General features: G+C 41.5%; 1 protein-coding gene across 1 annotated transcript; it reads right to left on the bottom strand.

The window, feature by feature from the left end:
* Nucleotides 1–646: 646 nt before the first annotated feature.
* On the bottom strand, nucleotides 647–18,266 carry sall3a (spalt-like transcription factor 3a). The gene is made up of 4 exons (XM_067602285.1): nucleotides 16,556–18,266; nucleotides 4,631–7,786; nucleotides 3,891–4,228; nucleotides 647–2,077 (listed from the first exon to the last, which is right to left on the bottom strand). The coding sequence occupies exons 1-4, from the start codon at nucleotides 16,635–16,637 to the stop codon at nucleotides 1,646–1,648; spliced, it is 4,008 nt and encodes a 1,335-aa protein (XP_067458386.1). The 5' UTR covers nucleotides 16,638–18,266; the 3' UTR covers nucleotides 647–1,645.
* Nucleotides 18,267–19,850: the final 1,584 nt, after the last annotated feature.

The following is a 19,850-nucleotide window of genomic DNA, read 5'->3' as shown; positions in this document are numbered from 1 at the left end:
ACAAATTAATATATTTTATTAATAGTTAAATGCTATTATTAATAATACAAATGCCATTGATAACATAAATTTAATTAATAATTATTTCAAAATAATTTACATAAAACATATTTAATTTCATTAATTGTTTCATTGCCTTAAAATTCAGTGAGACTCTCTGGTGGTCAATTAGAATAAAATAGAAGAAGATATTTTCCAGGATTTTTTCTTCTTCCTTCATCTTTTTAGCTTTAAAACATTGAATAATATTCTGAATATATTTTTTAAAAGTTTGAATAATAACAATGATAAAAGACACCTTGTCATTGATTTGATCAAATGTATGTGGTATTTCAATTTTAATTTATGGAAATTAAAGGGTGACAAAGAAAGGGAAAACGTGATGCAGATAAGGAAACCATTCAAACACACACCTGTTCTCTTTTTTTTTATTTAAGAAGGTTTTGATTGAGTGATGAGTTTGCACTCTGACGAGTAGCACAGATGCAATAACAGAGAACCGACACTGCAAATTGTAGGAGTGGTACGCTGAAAACAATGAAAACAGCACGTGATAGATAGCTCAGTCAAAAGGTTAACGGTAACTCACAGACAAAACGTCTTGTTTTTAAAAAGTGCATTCACAAACATGACAAATACTCTCAACTCATGATGTCTATTTTTATGTGATACAAAATATGCATACCTGTTTTAGATTTGTCTGTATTTCTATACATAGATATTTCTTCAAAAGGATCACTTCTTTTTTTCTTTTTACAAAGGTTAAAAGCAGGGTTGTGGTCATAGCAGCTTCGGATATCTCTAGCCTCATGTACATGTACATGTACATGTAATGAGATACACATAATCTCAACAGATATCCAAATAAAACCTACCATTTTTCTCTGTTGTCAACTCAAATGACATACTGTCTTTATTGAAAGAGATATTCATCAGTGAAGCCTGCAGTTTAGAAAAAAAATGGATCAATAAAATGCTTGGGCCATTAAATATATTTTTGTATACCCGCTTTTTTGTCAATATCATAAATACTAAAGACACAGGACAATATTATAAGACAATGCTGGGAGACTAAATGTAAAGATTAAAATAGTTCAAACATTATTTTTTTCAAGTTTTCTTGTTCATGAGAAAAAAAAAAAATCAGGCGAGCACAGAAACACTATACTTCAGTCTTTTCTTCAGTCTATCCATGGCCCTTTTATATCTAAAAGAGCAATCATAAACAAGGTTGCCAGACAAAGGCCAGACTGTCTTTAAACAAATCTCTGTTCTTTTCTGTTTTAGTCCTGTAAGATGCTTCCCCATCATAAATGAGGCAGGATCCTGGTTTCAAATGAATTCATAAAAGCAGTCAAACATACTGAAAACCAAGTACCATGCAAATCTTGCAAGACGACATATTCTCAAACAAGAGACAAAGTATTCTTCGTATAGGCGAAATATCAAGTGAGGAGGGAATGGGTGAAAGGCAAAGACCTCTAATCAATACTAAATACTATATTTCCAAAACCAAACAAAAAATATTTAATCTGTACATAATATAGTACGCATGAGTTTAGACTGGATCAGCAGTTTCTTTCCTTGTTGTCAGACTCTTAGTCTTTGCCAAACGCCTACCTTGGAATAATACAGAAAAGTCTTTTTAATTGATCCCAATCTCTTTGTTCTCCTCCATAAATCTGGAGAAGGGGCGGCTGGCCCCGACCTCCAGACCTGCTTTCTCCATACCAGACATAGGAGGGCTGCTGCCAGTGTGAACACGGTCCATTCCTCCAGGCATGGCTCCCAATGAAGTGATTCCTGCAGCGCCGAGGCTGACAGGCAGCTGGGTGATGCCTCCATTCTGGATCACAGAGATCTCATTGTTCTTCATGGCCAGGCCATTGGTGATAGCGGCTGCATACTGGTTCCAAAAGCCCGGGTCGACATTCATGGCCCGAGCCGCCAGATCCTTTTGAAACATCTCGCTGAACTTCATGGCATCCCCACCCAGCAGGGCCATGGGATTCTCCACAGACAGTCGCCGACCCCTCCGGGCTGGAGCATTGTTCCACATGTGTGTTCCCATGTGAACCTAAAATTAGCAAGAAAATAAAAAGAAACATTATGAGTGTCATTGTAAACTGAAGATACAACATCCAGGGAAAATACTACATCCAAACAAACAAAGGGAAAAGGCTGTGAGGCCACGAGGGTCTGTGTTGGTCCATATGACATAAATGTCGTCATCTGCCCATGTCCGCGAGGATCCGCATGGCCTCTCTGCAGATGTCTGTGTGCGGCTAAAAAGTTGTGACCATGTGGGCTGTATGCATAGCAAGTGCATCATCTGCACATGTGCAAGAAAAGCAAACTTAAGGTTACTTGCATAACCCCATTTCTCTGAGTAGCATGGGTGAGGAGAACAAGAATGCCTGTCTTGTCTATGGTATATGTGTACTGTATTCCTATTCTCATTAAGCTGTTGCTTTTCTTTTTTCGACTTTTTCGTGTGTTTCAGCAACATACAGGAACTCAGCTCTATTCAGACTGAAAATAGCCCTGTGTAAAACAATACAATGGGCTGTGTTGATGTGGGCATATTACTTAAAGTGCCGGTGACACAATGAAATATGATCCAGCAAGTCCGGTTGGAGTAACAGATTATTGCATTTAAAGGCTGATCCGAAAAACACTGCATAGGGGTTTGTAAAACTAACAGACTGGGCTTTAGTATTCTGGAAAGTTATCATGCTTCAACCCTGTTCACTAGTGCTCACGTGTGGAACGTGTCTGTGTCCACGGACCTCTGAAAAAAGTATGAATGGAACCGCATGCGCATCTGTGGTCCTCGTGCAAGGCTACAGCTGTCCACGGACACAGAACGCAGAAAGTATGACAAAGTCTTAAGGCAGCAGCCACATTTCAGCCTTTGTTGAGACTTAAATCGTGTAAAATGATTTTAACTTAAAACGGAAATTTGAAAATCTGAAGCTCTTTAGTTGAGATTAAATGCGTATTTTTACATCTGAAATGTATTGATGTTAAAGCGATAGTTGGCATTTTTTGAAGTGGGGTTCTATGAGGTACTTATCCGTAGTCAGTGTATTACCTGCAGAAGTTAAGGAAGCTAAGCAATCTACTGCTGTGGACGGAGCCAGCAGCAAAACGTATTTTAGCCACCTAAAAAAAGTTCAACCTAAAAAAATCAATATCAGTTTAAATGAACACTATATTAGGAATATTTTCACTACTTTCCCTTACCACCTTACAGCCTTTGCCTTTGGCACTACATTTTCTCAACCGTAGAGCTTCTGTATTCCTGCCCATGCTGCACAGTATTACGCCGCAGATCAGCTGTTTGGGTCAGAAAGTGCTGTTGCGTAATACAGTGTGTGGCATCCGTAGGAATACAATACAATACAAGTTCTACAATTGAGAAAATATAGTACCAAAGGAAATGGCTGTATGATGGCAAGGTAAAACGGTGAAAATATAGTGTACACTTTAACATTATATTAATTTCTTTAGGTGGGCCTTTTTTTGTTGGCTATACTACATTTTGCTGTTGGCCCCGTCCACAGCAGTATATTGCATAGCTTCCGTGCTAATTTTGGAGGGGTGTGGACCATCCATCTACTGCAGGTAATACGCTGACTATGGATAAGTACCTCATACAACCCCACTTCAGAAAATGCAAACTATCCCTGTTAAACACATGCTAGTGGTTTAACTACTAACTACCCACTTAAAAAGTGTGTGTGTGGTGGGGCTGTATACAGTACTCCAAAGGCCTTCAGCCAGAATCAATCCCAGAGTGTTGCATGTTACATAGTATGCATCTTTGCAACCAGAACAACCCCATTTATGTACAGTTCTAATTGGTGCTATATCAAGTTGGCACATACCTTCAGATTGCCCTTTGTGGTGAAAGCCCTTCCACAAATAGAGCAGGCGAAAGGTTTTTCCCCAGTGTGTGTACGCTCATGGATTTGCAGAGCGCTGGCTGAAGAAAAATTCTTCCCACATGAGTGGCAGTTGTGCTGCTTAGGAGTGCGTCGTGGGGGCGGGGGAGCCAACATGGGGTTGATGCTGGGGCTCATGGTGGTCTGGGGCGCTGCAGCAGGAACTTGGATGCCCACAGGCAAGTGGGAGTTGTCACTCAGGGACATTGACTTGCCGTGTCCATTCATCTCCATTTTGATCATGTTTGATGCAGTGCTGGCCAAATTAGGAGTGTTCAGACCTGAAAGAGAAGAGGTCAAATTAATATTAGAATGGTGAAACATTGAAACTGAATGGGGTAATTTTGTAATCTGGGAGCCCCAAATCACTGCTAGGCAACTGCCTGATTTACTCTAACTTGAAAATTCATAAATCACACTTCCCTACTGAAGCCCACTCCACTACTGTTTATTTAGTTTATGTATTAATTTATAAAATGTGTGAATTTTATTTTCAACTATGTTTGATCATTTACTGGTTATCAAATAAATTACTCAAAGCTATTACAATAACATTATGGTGTGTGTGATATTGTCATTTTGAGTACATTATTTTTTAGAAATAACTACACATTAAATCTGTATCTATATTAAATTCACTTTATATAATGAATTCAGCGTTAGTAGATTTTGTACATACACACCTCGATCTCTGTTTAGAAACAGCATATTGAAGTGGCTCTCCTCCTTGATAAAGTGCCTGCCAGGTTGAGTGGCGGTCAGGTCAAGGGCCCCGTTGCCTTCAGTTGCAGAAAGCGGAGATGGGGTCTCTGATTTTTCCGACTTCACTGTTGCCAAGCCTGCTGTATTGTTCTCTTGGCCCTCTTCTGCTGTCATGGCACTGCTGTTGTTATTATTGTTGAATGTAGCTGGGGACTTGGATCGCTGGCTCTCAGAATGGCTGTGAGCTGGGGACAAATGCTGCAAAGAGTCAGAGGACTCAGACAAAGCAGGGCTCCCCAAGCTTTGACCTTCAGCATCCCCCATTGCAGACAGGGAATCAGTGGTAAAGCACTCAGTCTCTCCTCCAAAGCTGCTGCCATTTACCGTGGGCTTTTGACCAAATGAACGGGTCATGTTGGCAGTGGAGTCAATCATCTTCATTTGGTTCTCCATAGCAGCAATGCTGGAAATGATCGAAGTTGGTGGGGAACTCCCAGGTGAATAAGGTTTTAATGGGTCCACTTCTCCCTCTTTTAAGTCAGCTTCATCGTCCATAGCCTGTTCCATTTCATCCAGAAGGTCATCATCATAATTACTCATCGCATCTAAGCTCTTCTCATCAAAGGAGAGGTCAGTGTCCATCTCCTGGAGGCTTTCAGGGATTGGGGTGTTGGGGATCTGCCCTCCCATATGCATACGGATGTGCTGCTGCAGCACAACAGCATTAGTGAACTTCTTCTGACATATGGGGCATGAGTGCTGGACCCGAAGTGGGGGTTTGGACCTATGGACACCAAAGTGTGTTTTCAGATTTCCCTTGGTGGTGAATGCCCGCCCACATATCTTGCATTTGAAAGGCCTCTCACCAGTGTGGATGCGATAGTGCATCTTTAGAGCACTCTGGCAGCTCAGAACACGATGGCAGATGACACATTGGTTGGGGTCAGTCATCTTCTTGTCAATGTTCTCAACAAGCTGCTGCAACTTTGATGTCTCTGAGGTTTGCATAGAGTCTAGGAGGCCTCCAAAGGGAAACTTGGCCTTAAATTGGTCTGAAAGCATGGGGAGAACAGGATGGGAGACTGGGTTGGAAAGAGAGTTGGGGCTAGTGATGGGTTCAGTGACTTGGGCACTGCAGGACGATGTGGTGGAGGTGGTGGTAGTGGAAAGGACCACTTGAGTTACTGTAGGTGTGGTGGTGGTGTTCTCCCCTGGCTGAGTAGAGCAGCTTGGTGGCAGGAGAACACCTTCAGGCTTCAAGAGAGGAGGTGCATCACCCCCTAGGCTGGGTTTTGGGGAAGGTGAAGTAGTGGTCATGCCAGAGTCAATGATGATATTAGGGGACAGAGACGCACACTCGCTTGAAGGTGGAGATGGCCTCTGAGGGGACCTGTTGAGCGGAGTGAGGCTTGGAGACTCACCAAAACCCCCCATCATACTAGGCAGTGTGGGAGGTAGCTGGAGCCCGACTGAGGTGGGAACAGTGGGCAGGACAGGTTTGCTGTCTAACCATGTGGTGACAGGTTTTTCTGGGGGCAAAGACATGCCATATGGGATGCCTGAGCTTGTGGGCACATTGTCAAGGTACTCTGGCACAGGGTATGGGTTCATCTGAATATGTGGGTATTTCTCTTTGTGCCTCTGGAAGTGGACTTTAAGATTCCCCTTGGTGGAGAAACGGTTGCCACATATGTTGCACTTGTAGGGCCGCTCTCCAGTGTGGGAACGCAGGTGGATCTGTAGGGCACTGTCACTGCCAAACACCTTGGCACAGAACCGACACTTATGCTTGAAGAAGGGATCCTCAGAGCTGGGCTTAGTGTCAAACACAGACACATTTGGGGGCTTCCCCTTTCGATGCTTCATCAGAGCAGAGAGGGGGTCGAGCGCATTGGCTGTGGCTGCTATACTGGCCAGTGGGTTGGGGAAGATAACGCTGCTCGACGAGCTGTGAGGTATCAGTGGTAGACTGGAGGCAGAGCTCAGGAGGCTGTTGTGGCTGAGTGACGGAGGGGTGGTGGAGTTCCTGGGAAGAGCTGAGCTGCTGCTAATGCCACCACTTCCTATTACACTACTACTCGTGCTAATGTTGTTGTTTGTGACTGAGGATGAGCAGGAGGGTAGTAGAGATGACAATCCGGAGCCAGTGGGTGGAGGAAACACCGAATTATTTGATGATGTGTTGGGGATTGAAGAGTTAGACTGCTGACTGCTACTTTGTGGTGTTTGAGGGAGAGGCCCTTCTATTGCTGAGGTCAGAGGTGAAGGACCTTGGCTATTGAGAGTGGCCGGCAACCTAACAGGCAGCTGATGGACAGGGGGAGTGATGAAGTTGTGTAGCTGAAGCTGACTTGCGACAGGGGGGACACAGGAGGATACAGGCCCCTGATTTCCAGCAGCAGTGCTGTGATGGTGGTTGAGTGCAGGCTGTGAGGCAGACTGTCTGTTCATCAGAGCCACTTGACTGCGTATTTGTTCTATCAGCTGCAGCTGGTGTATCTGCTGCTGCTGGAGGGCCATCAGCTGGTCCAGGATCATGGGAATAGCCATGGTGGATACCCCACTGCCTGCTGCTGCCCTCACACTCTGTGAAAACTGGGCAACTGCAACCCGGGTGCCATGCAGAGTCTCCAGGGTAACATTAGTGCTTGGCATGGCATAGCTTGTAACAGTGGAGGGGACGACATCATTGAGCTGAGGTAGGGAACTGTCTGGCTCAGGGGATGTCACATCTCTCTCTTCAGGATCCATGTTTTTTTCAGGAGACAGCTCCAGCTCCATCTGCTCATCCTCCTTTTCTAGGACATTGACCCCATTTAAGGTTGCTGTCTCTGGGACATCATCCCCCTCACCGGCAGGACTGTGGTTGCCCTCCCTGGGGTCCTCGCTGTCAGCTTGCTCGCTAGGAAAGCTGGGTACAGGGGAGGGCTCTGTGGGGTACTCCTGGGAGGGGTTAGGTGTGTCCTCATTGTCATTCACTATGAGCACCAGTGGGTTCTTGGTGCAGCTTGTTAAATGTTCACAGAAGTCTGACCACTTGAAGAACTCAGCGCAACACTTCTCACATACATGGGTCTCTTCACTGCCACTGCGGCTCTCATTCCCGCTGTCAGCATCCTCCAGCACTTCACCTCGGGCTAAGGGGAGGGGGTCAGGTGAGTGGAAGGGGATAGGGAAGGAGGGAGGAGGGAACAAAAAAAAAGAGAAGAATTAATGAATAAATAATCAATAAAGAATCCACATATTTTGCAGTGCAGTGCTGCAAAGAATTTAACCTTTGATTTTTTTCTCTCTTTTAACATAACCAAAATCAATATTCTTTTTATTTTTTTACTCTGAACAAATTGCCCTAGTTCACCAATTCTCAAGACCCAGGTTTGTGCATTCACACCCTCTCCATAGAGCCAGCTAATAATTTTCTTTGTGCAATCCATCAAATTATGAGGGCCTATCAATTGTGGATACTGCCGCTTAATGAAATTCCATAGAACCTATTGATTTCCAATATTTCATACAATTCACGGCTGCCTCGTCTGTTGGGTACAAATCAGGGCTTTGATGGCCCCATTAGGATTCCCCTCTGCTATCCAGCCCAGTCATTTCCACCTGAATTTCAAATGCCTGGGCCTTTTCATTTGGCATTGCAACGGTAATTCTTTAGCCCTGAGTCTAAGCGAGGGACTGTACTGGAATGTTCTGTTGTTATGATGTCAAGAAAATTGTGTTGCTAAAAGTAAGGGCGTCTTTAATTTTAAATTAAACCTACTTTGAAATGTTTTTTTGAAATATTCTGAAATACAAAACATTCTCTTTCAGTTAAGAAATTCCCAATGTTACATTCTCTCTTTCTCTCTCTCTTTCTCTGTCTCTCTGTCTCTCTCTCTCTATCCCATGCTATCAGAAATAAGACTCAACAAATTACATGCTAGTGAGATGGCAGCAAAGTCTCTGATTAGTTACACATGTTTAATCACAGTTGTAGGAAGCCACTTCCTCTTCCACATGCAACCATCAGAGTCAAACAAGCCGCTGCAGCCTCTGAACATTGACCTAATTCACACCTGATCAAAACCATGTAATAACAGCCTCCCTTTTATGTATTTTCTTAAAATTTCGGTGTGTGTTTGAGTATCCTTACAGTCTGTGTGTGTGAGTTGTTTGTGGCTGTATACATACGCCCTTTTCATAGGAAGTGTGCTCAATCACTACCACAGCATCCGGCACATACTTTTTTTTTCAGTCTTGAGTGTATTCAGTTACACTCAGAGACCCACCATATATCATATATAACTATTTACCTATAAATCAAACTATTTACTATACACTTTATACTATAAAGATGTTTATACAGTGTCATAGACATTTATTGCAGATGAAAATGATTTGTTTCACAAAAAGATGGACTCTAAAAAAATCTGCTATAAAACAAGGTTAAGTTCTTAGGTGATTTTATAATTGCTTAACTTAGTTAGTCACCAATAAAGAGGCTAAAACCAAGTTAATAATTATTTACGTGTGTGTATGTGACTATAACTAAAAATCCAAAAAAGAAACATCTCTGAATAAAGAAACTGCTTTCATTTTTTCATTACTGTTTGCACTAATCATAGGAGTGCAACTCACCCAGAAGGCTTGACCAGCTTAAGCTATGAATTAAAAAGATAAAAAGAAATGTTTAGGGTGGCATTACCTCTAAAAACTACTAGAAAATACTGCACATTACAGACTGCACATGTTTATACAACATTAAAGGTCTTACTGTGCTTTGTAAGTGAGTGAGCATACGGTGCTCCTGCTCATTTTAAAGGTTAAAATGGAGTGAGCCATGGTGAGGCAGACATGAAGTATTTGTGCCAATTACAGTGACTCATTAGTAAAGAAATTCATCACTCCTGTAATTTCTGGCCAAAGGGGGCATGAGCTATCAAGGTCTGGTGTCTGTAACTTATTAATTATCAACAGAAAGGCTTTGGACAGGCTCCGTGTTCCTATCCTCATTGGGGAGCAGGGCTGACAGAACAAGATATTATTTTACTTAGTCACGTATGTTGCTAGGTTAAATTAGAGGAAAAAAAACGCTGATTATAAAATATAATATTCTGCACATTTTCATTTTTCAGATGTGCATTATATCCTTTTTGTAATATCAAGTCACCTCCCCCATGATTTTCTTCTCACCAGCCTGTGAACTCAATATAAAAATTCTATTAAAACGAAAACATAATTGGTCATTTTGTAAACTTCTCTTAAAAAAACATCACCAAATAGACCAAAAATCGACGAGTGAATAAGAGCAAGTGACTGAAAAATTCAGCGACACGTGACAGCAGGCTGAAAATCTCTTTAGCCCAGCAGCGGACAGCAGAACTCATTTCCATAATTGAGGGTTGAAAGGTCAACACAAATGAGTAGGCATTGTGTTGAGCTGATTAGTTATTAGAATGGTATTACTGTCAATCTCTTTTATTCATTCATACAATTACAAGTGGGGGCCTTTGTATGCCTGTGACCTCACACACACACACACACACACACACACACACACACACATACACACACAAACACACGCAGACATGTTTTTTTCTCGCACACTTTTGTAGACACACAAATTAAATGCATATGTATAGAGATAAACACCTCTAAAAGGCCATATACACACATATACACATGACTTTTTCTATCACTGAAAAACGCCTGCCAAGTGGGTGAATAAGTGTGTTTGCTCAGGCCTACCTTGTTAAATTTACTGTGAAGTGCTGTATTTTTAAGTTTAAACAAAAGATAAAATGGGATTTTTCCTACTTTAAATTATATTTAGGGAATTTAAAAAAATCCTGTTTTTAGTTGAACATTTTCTACCCATGTGACATTTTCAGTTTTGTAGCAAACTGCATTAAATAATATTACCAAAAGAATATTGTGAGGATTTTTTCACAATTTTACATTACGATCTTGTAGTTCAAAATGCTGTGACTAACTCGTGTGTACGCTGCCGTTTGAAAAAGTTTGAAGGAAACATTCACTGAATCAGATGCAGGACAGTCGCTACACAACATCGCTACAATTAGTCAATATATTACAATACAACACATATCAGTGTAACACCTGATTATTTGTATGCTTCCACAACCACTTTGGGTGCCAACCAACAGTGAGGTGCCATCATGGTGAGCAGCTGTATGTAGGCGACATTTTGTGGTTGTTATGTGTTTGCAAGACAGTGAAAAGGAGAGAGTTTGTGTGTGTGTGTGTGTGTGTGTGTGTGTGTGTGTGTGTGTGTGTGTGGTGTGTGTGTGTGTGGGGGGGGGGGGAGGTATTGATTTTCCTATAGCATGAGAAAGGAAGGGCTGAAAAAAAAAAATCCAATCCGTTTTTCATTCCTCTAAGAGTCTTCATTTACTCAGATGCAAATATTAAGCTGAACGCGGTCAATGGGGGGATTGTAGACATTGAATCTGTGTGTCCGCTATCTTGCTCAGCAATCTTTGGCATGCTAACTGAAACCGCTAATCTGACATATTATATCAGATGAGGTATTCATGCTTTCCACTGATTCTGTGAAAGCCACAGAGCCGTGCATTGAGCGAAGCATTGAGCAATTACAAATTCTCCCATTCTTAACCATTTCCAGATTTACTTAATGAATACACACACAGACAATGACACTGGTAACATTTACTCCATGATAAGGTAAAGTCAGCTCTATCTCATAAAAAAAGAGATTATTTTAAGGTTATTGTATCTTAGATTTAAACTTTTTTTGCAGCTCAAAATATGTTTGTCATACTGTATGTTTGATTTGATTCACATAAACACAGGCAGTGAGTACTGTAATCTCTAAAAAAGCGGCTGCACTTACAGCCTTCCTTGAACCGCCCCTCCTTCTGTCTGTTTAAAATGCATTCTTCTCAAGCATCTGAGGATAGCTTAGGACCCTTAAAGAGAGATGCATCACTGTAGGACCAGCCCAAGTTGGATGGGAGTGGAGGGAGGGAGGGGGGAGGGGGGGCAAAAAGGAGGCCTGCTAGGTTTAACAATGTTGGAATTCTTGTGCCAGTTGCATTTTCCATTAAATTATTTTATTACACCTCCACCACTATATTTGATAGAGAATCCTTTTTTTTGTGATACATTTCTAAGTTATTTCATATTTTTGACGGACAACTTTGACTGTTGAAGTTGTGTGTACTTCGCTGCATTTTGATTTTGTAATTTATCAATGGATCAGACAAAAACACAGAAGAAAAAAAAAATTCTTTCTTTTCTTTGACTGTGCATTTTTGAGAAGTGTTTGTTCTCATTTTTAAAATAATCTTTCTATTTGTCACATTGTAAATCCTCCTGGAGGTTTATTGTTTGTGTGTAATTTAAAAAAATAACAGATCTTTCAAAAAAAAAAAAAAAAATTACATCTACTATTCTTTATTATTTCTGTTCTTGCACAGTCCCAGGTATTGTAATGTCTCTGTGGCTATTAATGCATAAAGCATCCCCTCGAGTGATTCCATGCAGACCTGCAGAGGCTTGAGCGTCCTCAGCATAGCTCTGTGTGTGTCATCGGCCTGGTCAGCCCTACAGCAGAGTGGTACAGTCATATCTGCACTAACAGAGGGGCCTTTGTCATTGCCTGCAGATGTGGAGCAGCCAAAACATTAACGATTTGTTTGTGTAAGCATTTGCAATACAGTATTCAATGACGGCACTCTGTCCAGATGACTGTGTCACCCGTCAAGATGGGCTCGCTGTCTCTCTGGATCTGGATTTACAAAAGGACATCGAGATGAGGAGGAGGCTTTACGATCTAATGGATGCTCATCCTCAGCAGGCCAAAGAGAAATTCAAAAGTATGTGTCTTTTTAAACGCCGATCTGTGCTTCAGCTCCCTTTCAATTTAGATGCTGTTTTTGAAATTAAAAGGCTGTACTCTTAACACCAAGAAAACAAAGCACCGTCATTATCAAATGGACACATTTCAGCTGTCAAACTGCTCCTGCGTGACCTTTCCGAACATTTTCTGAAGCGATCAATGCTAAAATCATCAAAACAAACAAAATGATCTGAAGAAAAAAAAAAACACTCATGAATCATTTTACCTCTTCAGTTGATGGCTTGTTAGCTTTCTCCTAAATCCCCCAAAATCTGCTGTCTTGTCTAAAGTTAAAAAGTCCTTCGCTCTTGTCTAGTCCTTCCTCTCAATCAGGATCTTACTTGTTCGTGTGTGTGTTTTCAGTGCTGAGTAGTAATTAAGACACAGCCATATTTGAGAGCCTTCTCGAAGACATCTTTGGCACAACTATGTGGGTGGTCCACAGGCCTGCACCCAATGGTGAGAGGGGATTAAAACAAAAGCCAAACAAAGCCCCACTGCAGGGGAAGTGGGCAACAACCATGTTGTCACTGTCAGCAGGGATCTTCTCACTATATTATATTTTTTACACCCCATAACTACATCTCTGCCTCTAACATTATGTTGTAGAGAAAGGAAAAAAGTTCCACTTAAACATTATGATGGTGTGTGAGAATTCAGTAAAGATTTACACATTGAATACATGTGGATCCGACCCTCACCAACACTGAAAATCTGTGAATAAAACACCAAACTGAAAACTGAAACCTCTCTATGACATTAAAACTAATGTGTCCTTCCTTAGATACTTACTGAGATAATTAATATAATTTTTATAGTGCAGTAATGTCCTGAAATTTTACTTGCCTTGGTTGTGGTTGATCCTGTACATCTCCATCTATAACTAGATACATTTAGTGTAGTAAAGTCCTCTAAAAAGGTGTAAGCACAAGATGGAAACAAAGTGTGTTCTTACACAATTTGCACGCTACCGCCTCCCACACATTCCACAATGCACACCTTCAAAGACACTGGATGCAGAGGAAGTGGTGGCAAGATGAAAAGCCCGTCGCTGTTCACACTTTCTAGGACACGAGTAAGCTGTGCTGCCAAGGTCAACGGCACACATGTTCTAATTGTACAAGGAGCTTGACATCTAGCGGCAGGACCTGGCTTGCCGAGCTAGACAAAGGTTAAGTCAGCAAGCTTTATAAAAGCACTCCTAAGCAGACCCCCCCCACCTCACCCCTCCCCACTTCCCAATCCTAACACACACACACACACACACACACACAACCCCCCATGCCTCCGGGGGGCAAGTGTCCGGAAGGCCCGAGGGGGAGATGATATGCCAGACAAGGGCTTGTTGGCACTTAATTTTATTTTTTCATCTTTTCAGGGATGCAGCACATTAAAGAGGTCCTCACTGAGCTGCAGTGGACAACAGTGAAAGAAATTCACACACCAAAAAAAAGTCAGATCAAACTGAAGATTTGGAAAAAAGCTGAACACACAAGGTGATCTAACATTGGCATTTAAGATCATAACCAAACATCCTGACCTTGTGGATATTTTCTTGCATGATGTCTATTTTCATGAAATGCGCTACAGACAGTGTGTGTCCTTGAGCTTTTAGTCTGAACAATACTCGGATACTTGACTTTTTTTGTTCCTCTTTACCATTCGCCCCAACGTATATAGATTTTAAGTCTAAATCAAGAAGCGACTGACGATTGGAACTTTTTGAATTCCTTCGACATTATATGCAATGATTTGTCAAGCCAGCGATCAATAGTGTCGTCACGAGCTGCACCACGGCAATAGGCAGCGGAGAATCTGATCATGCTGCAATGTTACACTGACAGTCTGACATTTGTAGCTGGTCTGTAAGGTAGCTTTGGATGAGACATGGTATTATTAGGTTTATCTAAGTGTGTATGGGCTCACTGTGCTCTGCCAAAGGCTTGAGATTGTTTAACTGCAACGTCTGTCCTGCGTGAAAACAAGCGAGCCAGTATAGTGCTCCAACAAGGATAGGCAAGAACATTCCACAGCCACTTCCAGTCTTAAGTACAATGGCATAGAGACTATAAGTTACCCACAACACAGTCTGTGTTTGAGTATCTTTATTTTAAAACTACACATATACCCCTATTTATGCAGGAAGGTGTTAAAATGGAGAAAATAATAGAAGAGAAGAGTGTATATATTTTTCAGAATTCTACACTAATTCGCTCTCTTGGTGGATTTATCTTTACAGTGCTTCATGTTTTATAAATTGCAATATTTTTTTTTTTTTAAAGAAATACTCCCAACGTCTAAATAGTCCAAATGTCAGGTTTTACTACAGAAAAGGAAGTTCATTTTTCATTCCGTGATCCTACAGGAGAGCAACCTGATGGACGTTTCGTATCTCTGACCAAAATCTTGGACAGGTCACCTCAACATTGAAGCAGAGACAATGTTGCTGTTAAATTGTGAATCGCCCTGAAATCATAAATCCACAAACTGAATCACAACAAAAGAGACAAGGGTCATCAGTGTGACACCAACATTACCCCATGCAAAGAGAGCTGCTCCCCAGAGATTACATCACGCATTTCTATTATAAAGACCTACAAAGTGTGAGTGTGACTAGGTGTGTGTGTGTGTGTGTGTGTGTGTTGGCCAACATGGGTAAAGATAGCGAGGTATAAATAATAGCAGTGATTTGTTGGGAACATCAAGCTTTATGGACACTTAACATGAGATGCATCTTTTTTGGTTTGGCTGAGAGAAATGAAAAAAAAGGTGCAACAGTTCAAATACTAAGAAAAGTGTTTTTTTTAATAGTAAATCATATTGTTGAAGGATGTATGTTTGACTTACATAAAAAGTCTAAATTAATTTATCTAAAACCTCATATTTACATTTTGATTTTCCCAATATTTAAAACAGCTATGTAAAATATAACAATTAAAATGCATGTTTAAATTGTACACTGAAAAACATTAATGCATAAAATGATTTTTGCACAATAATGTAAGGAAAATAATATCCCCACAGTTATCGTGCTATTTCTATAATTCCTACAACGTTTCACCTTGCTTAAGATCTGACTTTGGCTCTATGAGGATCATTCTATTGCGCAAAAGGTTGAGTCTCCAGACTAAAAGATGAATGAGCCTTTTTTTTTCCACATGGCGAGGACGAGCTCTGTCAACCGATCTTGTCGACATTGTGAGCAAAAGGGAACAAATCAAGTGTGCTAAATTTATGTGAGGGGGGTAAACAAAAACATTTCCATAACAAAACAAGGCTTCGACCTGCAACAGAACTGGCATTTTGCTCCTCGGAGAGCCAGACAGGCGCTGAGGGACAAAAGACACTAATGCAAAATAAAAAATCAAAAACCGTTTTTTTAAAGAAATGTAAAAAATTAAAAATGTGACGTCAATTAAAGGATTTGCTTGAATATCTGCAGAAGTCAGAATTTGATTGCTCTTAGAGAGATATCGAATATTTTTTTAATCAACTTATCAAATTGTGTGTATGCACGTCTGTGCGTGTATTTTGGTGTGCGCGCATGCACATACAAAGTCAACTGCATAAGACTACAAAGACTCCGATATTTAACATAAAGAAAAGCATTAAGTCATTTTTAGTTTGAAACAGGCCTTTCAAAAGGCCTCCAACACATAAATGCTGCAAGTGTATACTGTTTGGATTATTGTATACATTCGTTGACATCAATCTTAAAAGTCATACAAGCCGGGATGCAGGTTAAACTGATTTTTGGGAATAAAACAAACTTGATAACTGTATCATAATAGCTTAATTACGAAAAATTGCATCTATATTTAAGAAATTAGTTTTTATCAGAAACCCAGAAATAATCCAAATTAATCCAAAAAATACTTTTCATTGAGGGTAAAACTTAAAGAAAAGAGTTTTTAAAACGCTCCTAAAACAAAGTGAAGAGACATCCAGCAGTGGTGTGCAGCAGAATAGCTATAAGGAGAAGTAGTGTGTTTGAAAGAAGAACCTGGATAAGAGACCTCAGCTGATCAAATCCACTCACCGTGCTCGGAAATCACCTCGGCTAGTGCGGGATCCTCGTCCGACTTGAGGTGCTGCGGCTTGGCTTGCTTGCGACGGGACATGCTGCTGGCGTCAGTGCTGGCGATGCTGCTGCGTTTGCGCTCCGAGATGTCTCTGCGTTTTGCAGATACATCAGCAAAGAGCGAAGGAATCAACACACAAAAAGTTCGCAAACAGTCTGGTAGCAGGAGAGGGAACAAAATATCTGAAATTAGCCGGTGTTGCTGCTGCCGCTGCTGTTGCTGTGCGTTGGATTGCGCATGTCGGTATAATAATTATGATAGTGAATAATGCCTCGCGATTAATGGCACCGTGTGAAGGTGGGGAGGATTGGCTGGAGTCCAGCGGACGCGCATTGGATATGGTAATGAGGGACGGACTAAGCAATTAGCCGCTTCACTCTCAGACTTTATCCGTCTCTTTTCTCTTTACTATCCAACCTCCCCCCAACAACACAACACAACACACCAAATCTCTTGTTATGCCCGGCACTCGGGGGGGTCTTCAACAGGGACCGTCAGACTCTCTCTCTCCCCCCCTCCACCTCCTTTCACAAAGCGCACTGACTCACAAGTGCTGAGGATTCACCGCTGCATTTCTTCGCGAAGTATCTCTCATCTTCATCACTCTGACCTTTATGATCCCACGTTTATCTCAGAACTTCACAACGTGTCTTCTTATAAAGTCTATCTCGAGATCTTGGCTCAGTTCTCGCACTTTCTCTCTCGGTAACTTTTTTTTGTTTGAGTGCCGAAGCTGAACACGCACCTCCTTCTGATATGAAGCGATGTTTACAGTCTCTGAGATGTTTTCAGGGCTTTAAAGTTTTCTCTTGATGGACATCTCTCCAGTAAAGTAGCGGCTGTTTGACTTGGTACACGGACATCGGTAACCGGAACGTGGACAGGACGAGTGCAGGTCTTGACAATAGCAATAAACTGTTACCAGGGTTTTTTTTTTCTAATGGCGCAGCTCCGCTCTCCAAACTTTGACGCGCGTCTTCCGAGAAAGCGGTGCCGCGATTAGCCACAGTCCTCCTCTCAGTAACAACACGTATGTCAATGTGAGCAAAAACTCGTTTGTCCCGTAAAAGAGAAGTCGCTTCAGCGTGGCTGATCGCGATGAAGTTCCTCTCGTCCTCCTCCTCTCGCAGGGTTTAGCTCCCGGTTGCGCCTTCGCCTCGGTGCGCTCTCCAAAAGTGGCTTTTCTTGATATTTGGCTGCCAAACACTCAAACACCGCTTGTTTTTCCAAATTAAAGCTTCAGTTAGTGCCTTCTGTTTGGTCGGTTTGCCGGCTCATACCGAGGCCAACTTTGAAGTTATCTTCTGGCAGCTCACTAGTAGTGTCGGTCTCTCGGTGCTGGGCATGGCTCCGTGTGTGTGTGGGACTGCGCTGTGTGAGAGTTAACCCCCAAGCAGAGGTTCAGCCCATTGCTTTCAGCCACCACTAGGATGTACCACCACGTTACTGTTCAATGGATCGTCCTCAGACTCCAGTGTGAACACCCAGATTTGACCTCCCATCATATAATATCTCACAGCTCTCACCAGTCGCCGCCTGTAAGGGATAGGCTGTCATATTAATCTCGCAGAGTATTTTTTTTATGAGAGCGGCGACTTTGTGGGTAGACGGTGAGCTTTTCATCACGACTTCCAACCTTTATGTTAACTTTATTTCTAGTGTATTAACATTTTACGCGCGGTGGCGACCATTGGAAACACAGTTTGTCCTGTTTTGACAGTAATCACATCATAGTGATTTACTGTAGAAAATTAAAACCTATATTTATAGCTCCCTGTAAGGCTGTAGGGCCAATTTAAAACATGACATGAACATAATATAAATACATTTTTTTTTTTTTAAATACTTTGTAAACTTGTCTTTTTTCTACTTTCTTTTGGTTAAAATCTACAATAGAGACGATCTTGTGCATTGATGCGGACTCGATGTGCTACTGAATAAACATATTAACCCTCTGCAAATTGTTATTTGCATTCAAATGTCTGGATGCATGGAGTCACAGTATGGTGGGTAAAGGATTGGGAGGATTAAGATCTGCGAGCTCGCGTGACATGTAAATAACAAGAAAAAATATGCTTATTTATTATTGAATTAACATGATGCAACGTGTAGAGTTATTATTAATTTTAAGTTTAGCACACTTCATAACATAGACTATGCGTAAAAGTGTATAATGCTTGCAATAACTTAATAAAAAATAACGTTGGAAATTATTATTTCTTTGCTGCCAACACGTGACTTGCGAAATTCTTAATACATTAAAAAATCATTTCACTGTAATGATGGATTCTGAGCTTTTTTCAGTTAGAGGGGGAGCTCAGTTAAAGCCTCCCCCCTCCCTCTCTCTCTCTCCCTCTTGTCTGTTTGACTTGTCTATTCCCCGGTTTCCAACTCATATGAGAGAAATCTGTTGACAACAAGGTCGTCCTGTGAGCAAACTTTCTTTTTTTTTCTTTTTTTATTCTTCCTCTCCTTCTCTTTCCATCATCCCCTTAGAAGTTATGTCCAAAGGCTCTGTTATTATCTGGTATTAATAGATGCAGCCCCAGGAAGACAAAATCAGCTATTGATAATTGCAAGGAGTATACGGCAGCTACTGTATCGATCGGCGTGTCCTCCACTCCCCTGGTACTGAGAGATAAGGAGACACACTCTTTAGAGCAATATAATTTCTTTTGACCTATCTGCTTGCTACAGACTTATGATGAATAGCCAGAGTAGCTGAAGTCCTTTATCACCAAAGTTACCCCCTTGATATAATATTGATTCTTTATAACTAGCTCGCCACACAAAAATCAAACTGTCCACTTGGCCATCATCATCATCAATATCATCACAAAGGCGGAGGAATGAAGATCCCTGCGCCTCTAAAGGCGAGCCTTTACAATCTCCTCTGTAGGCCTAATCTTTATTTTGCTGATGATGAAAGGAGAGGGGAAACGAGGCAAGGTGCCATTTAAGACGAGGTGCCATTTAATCCGGTATAGGCTACACACACACACACACACACACACACACACACACACACACACACACACATACAGGGAGAGAGGAGAGACAGAGGGAGAGAGAAACAGAGAGAGAGAGAGAGAGAGAGAGAGAGAGAGAGAGAGGGAGGGAGGAAGGTCCGGTGTGATCAGGACTGCCAAACATCTTGGACTTCCGGAAAAGTAATTAATTTGGTGTGAAATGTTTGATTGACAGAATGTGTCTGTCTTATTTCGGCTATCTGCCTCCATACATGTCCCAAAA

This window comes from Thunnus thynnus, chromosome 10 (genome assembly GCF_963924715.1).
Source record: "Thunnus thynnus chromosome 10, fThuThy2.1, whole genome shotgun sequence".
In the NCBI taxonomy this organism is placed as follows: domain Eukaryota; kingdom Metazoa; phylum Chordata; class Actinopteri; order Scombriformes; family Scombridae; genus Thunnus; species Thunnus thynnus.
The sequence above is the reverse complement of the archived record's forward strand: the minus strand, read 5'-3'. Positions and strand labels throughout refer to the sequence as shown.

What these genes read in the sequence shown, in the direction of transcription:
- sall3a (XM_067602285.1), bottom strand. Translation starts at nt 16,637, where the DNA reads ATGTCCCGTCGCAAGCAAGCCAAGCCGCAGCACCTCAAGTCGGACGAG. An exon ending in CGAGGTGATTTCCGAGCACG is followed by an intron (nt 7,787 to 16,555) that starts GTGAGTGGATTT and finishes CCCTCCCCTTAG; the next exon opens with CCCGAGGTGAAGTGCTGGAG. An exon ending in GTTTCTAAACAGAGATCGAG is followed by an intron (nt 4,229 to 4,630) that starts GTGTGTATGTAC and finishes CTTCTCTTTCAG; the next exon opens with GTCTGAACACTCCTAATTTG.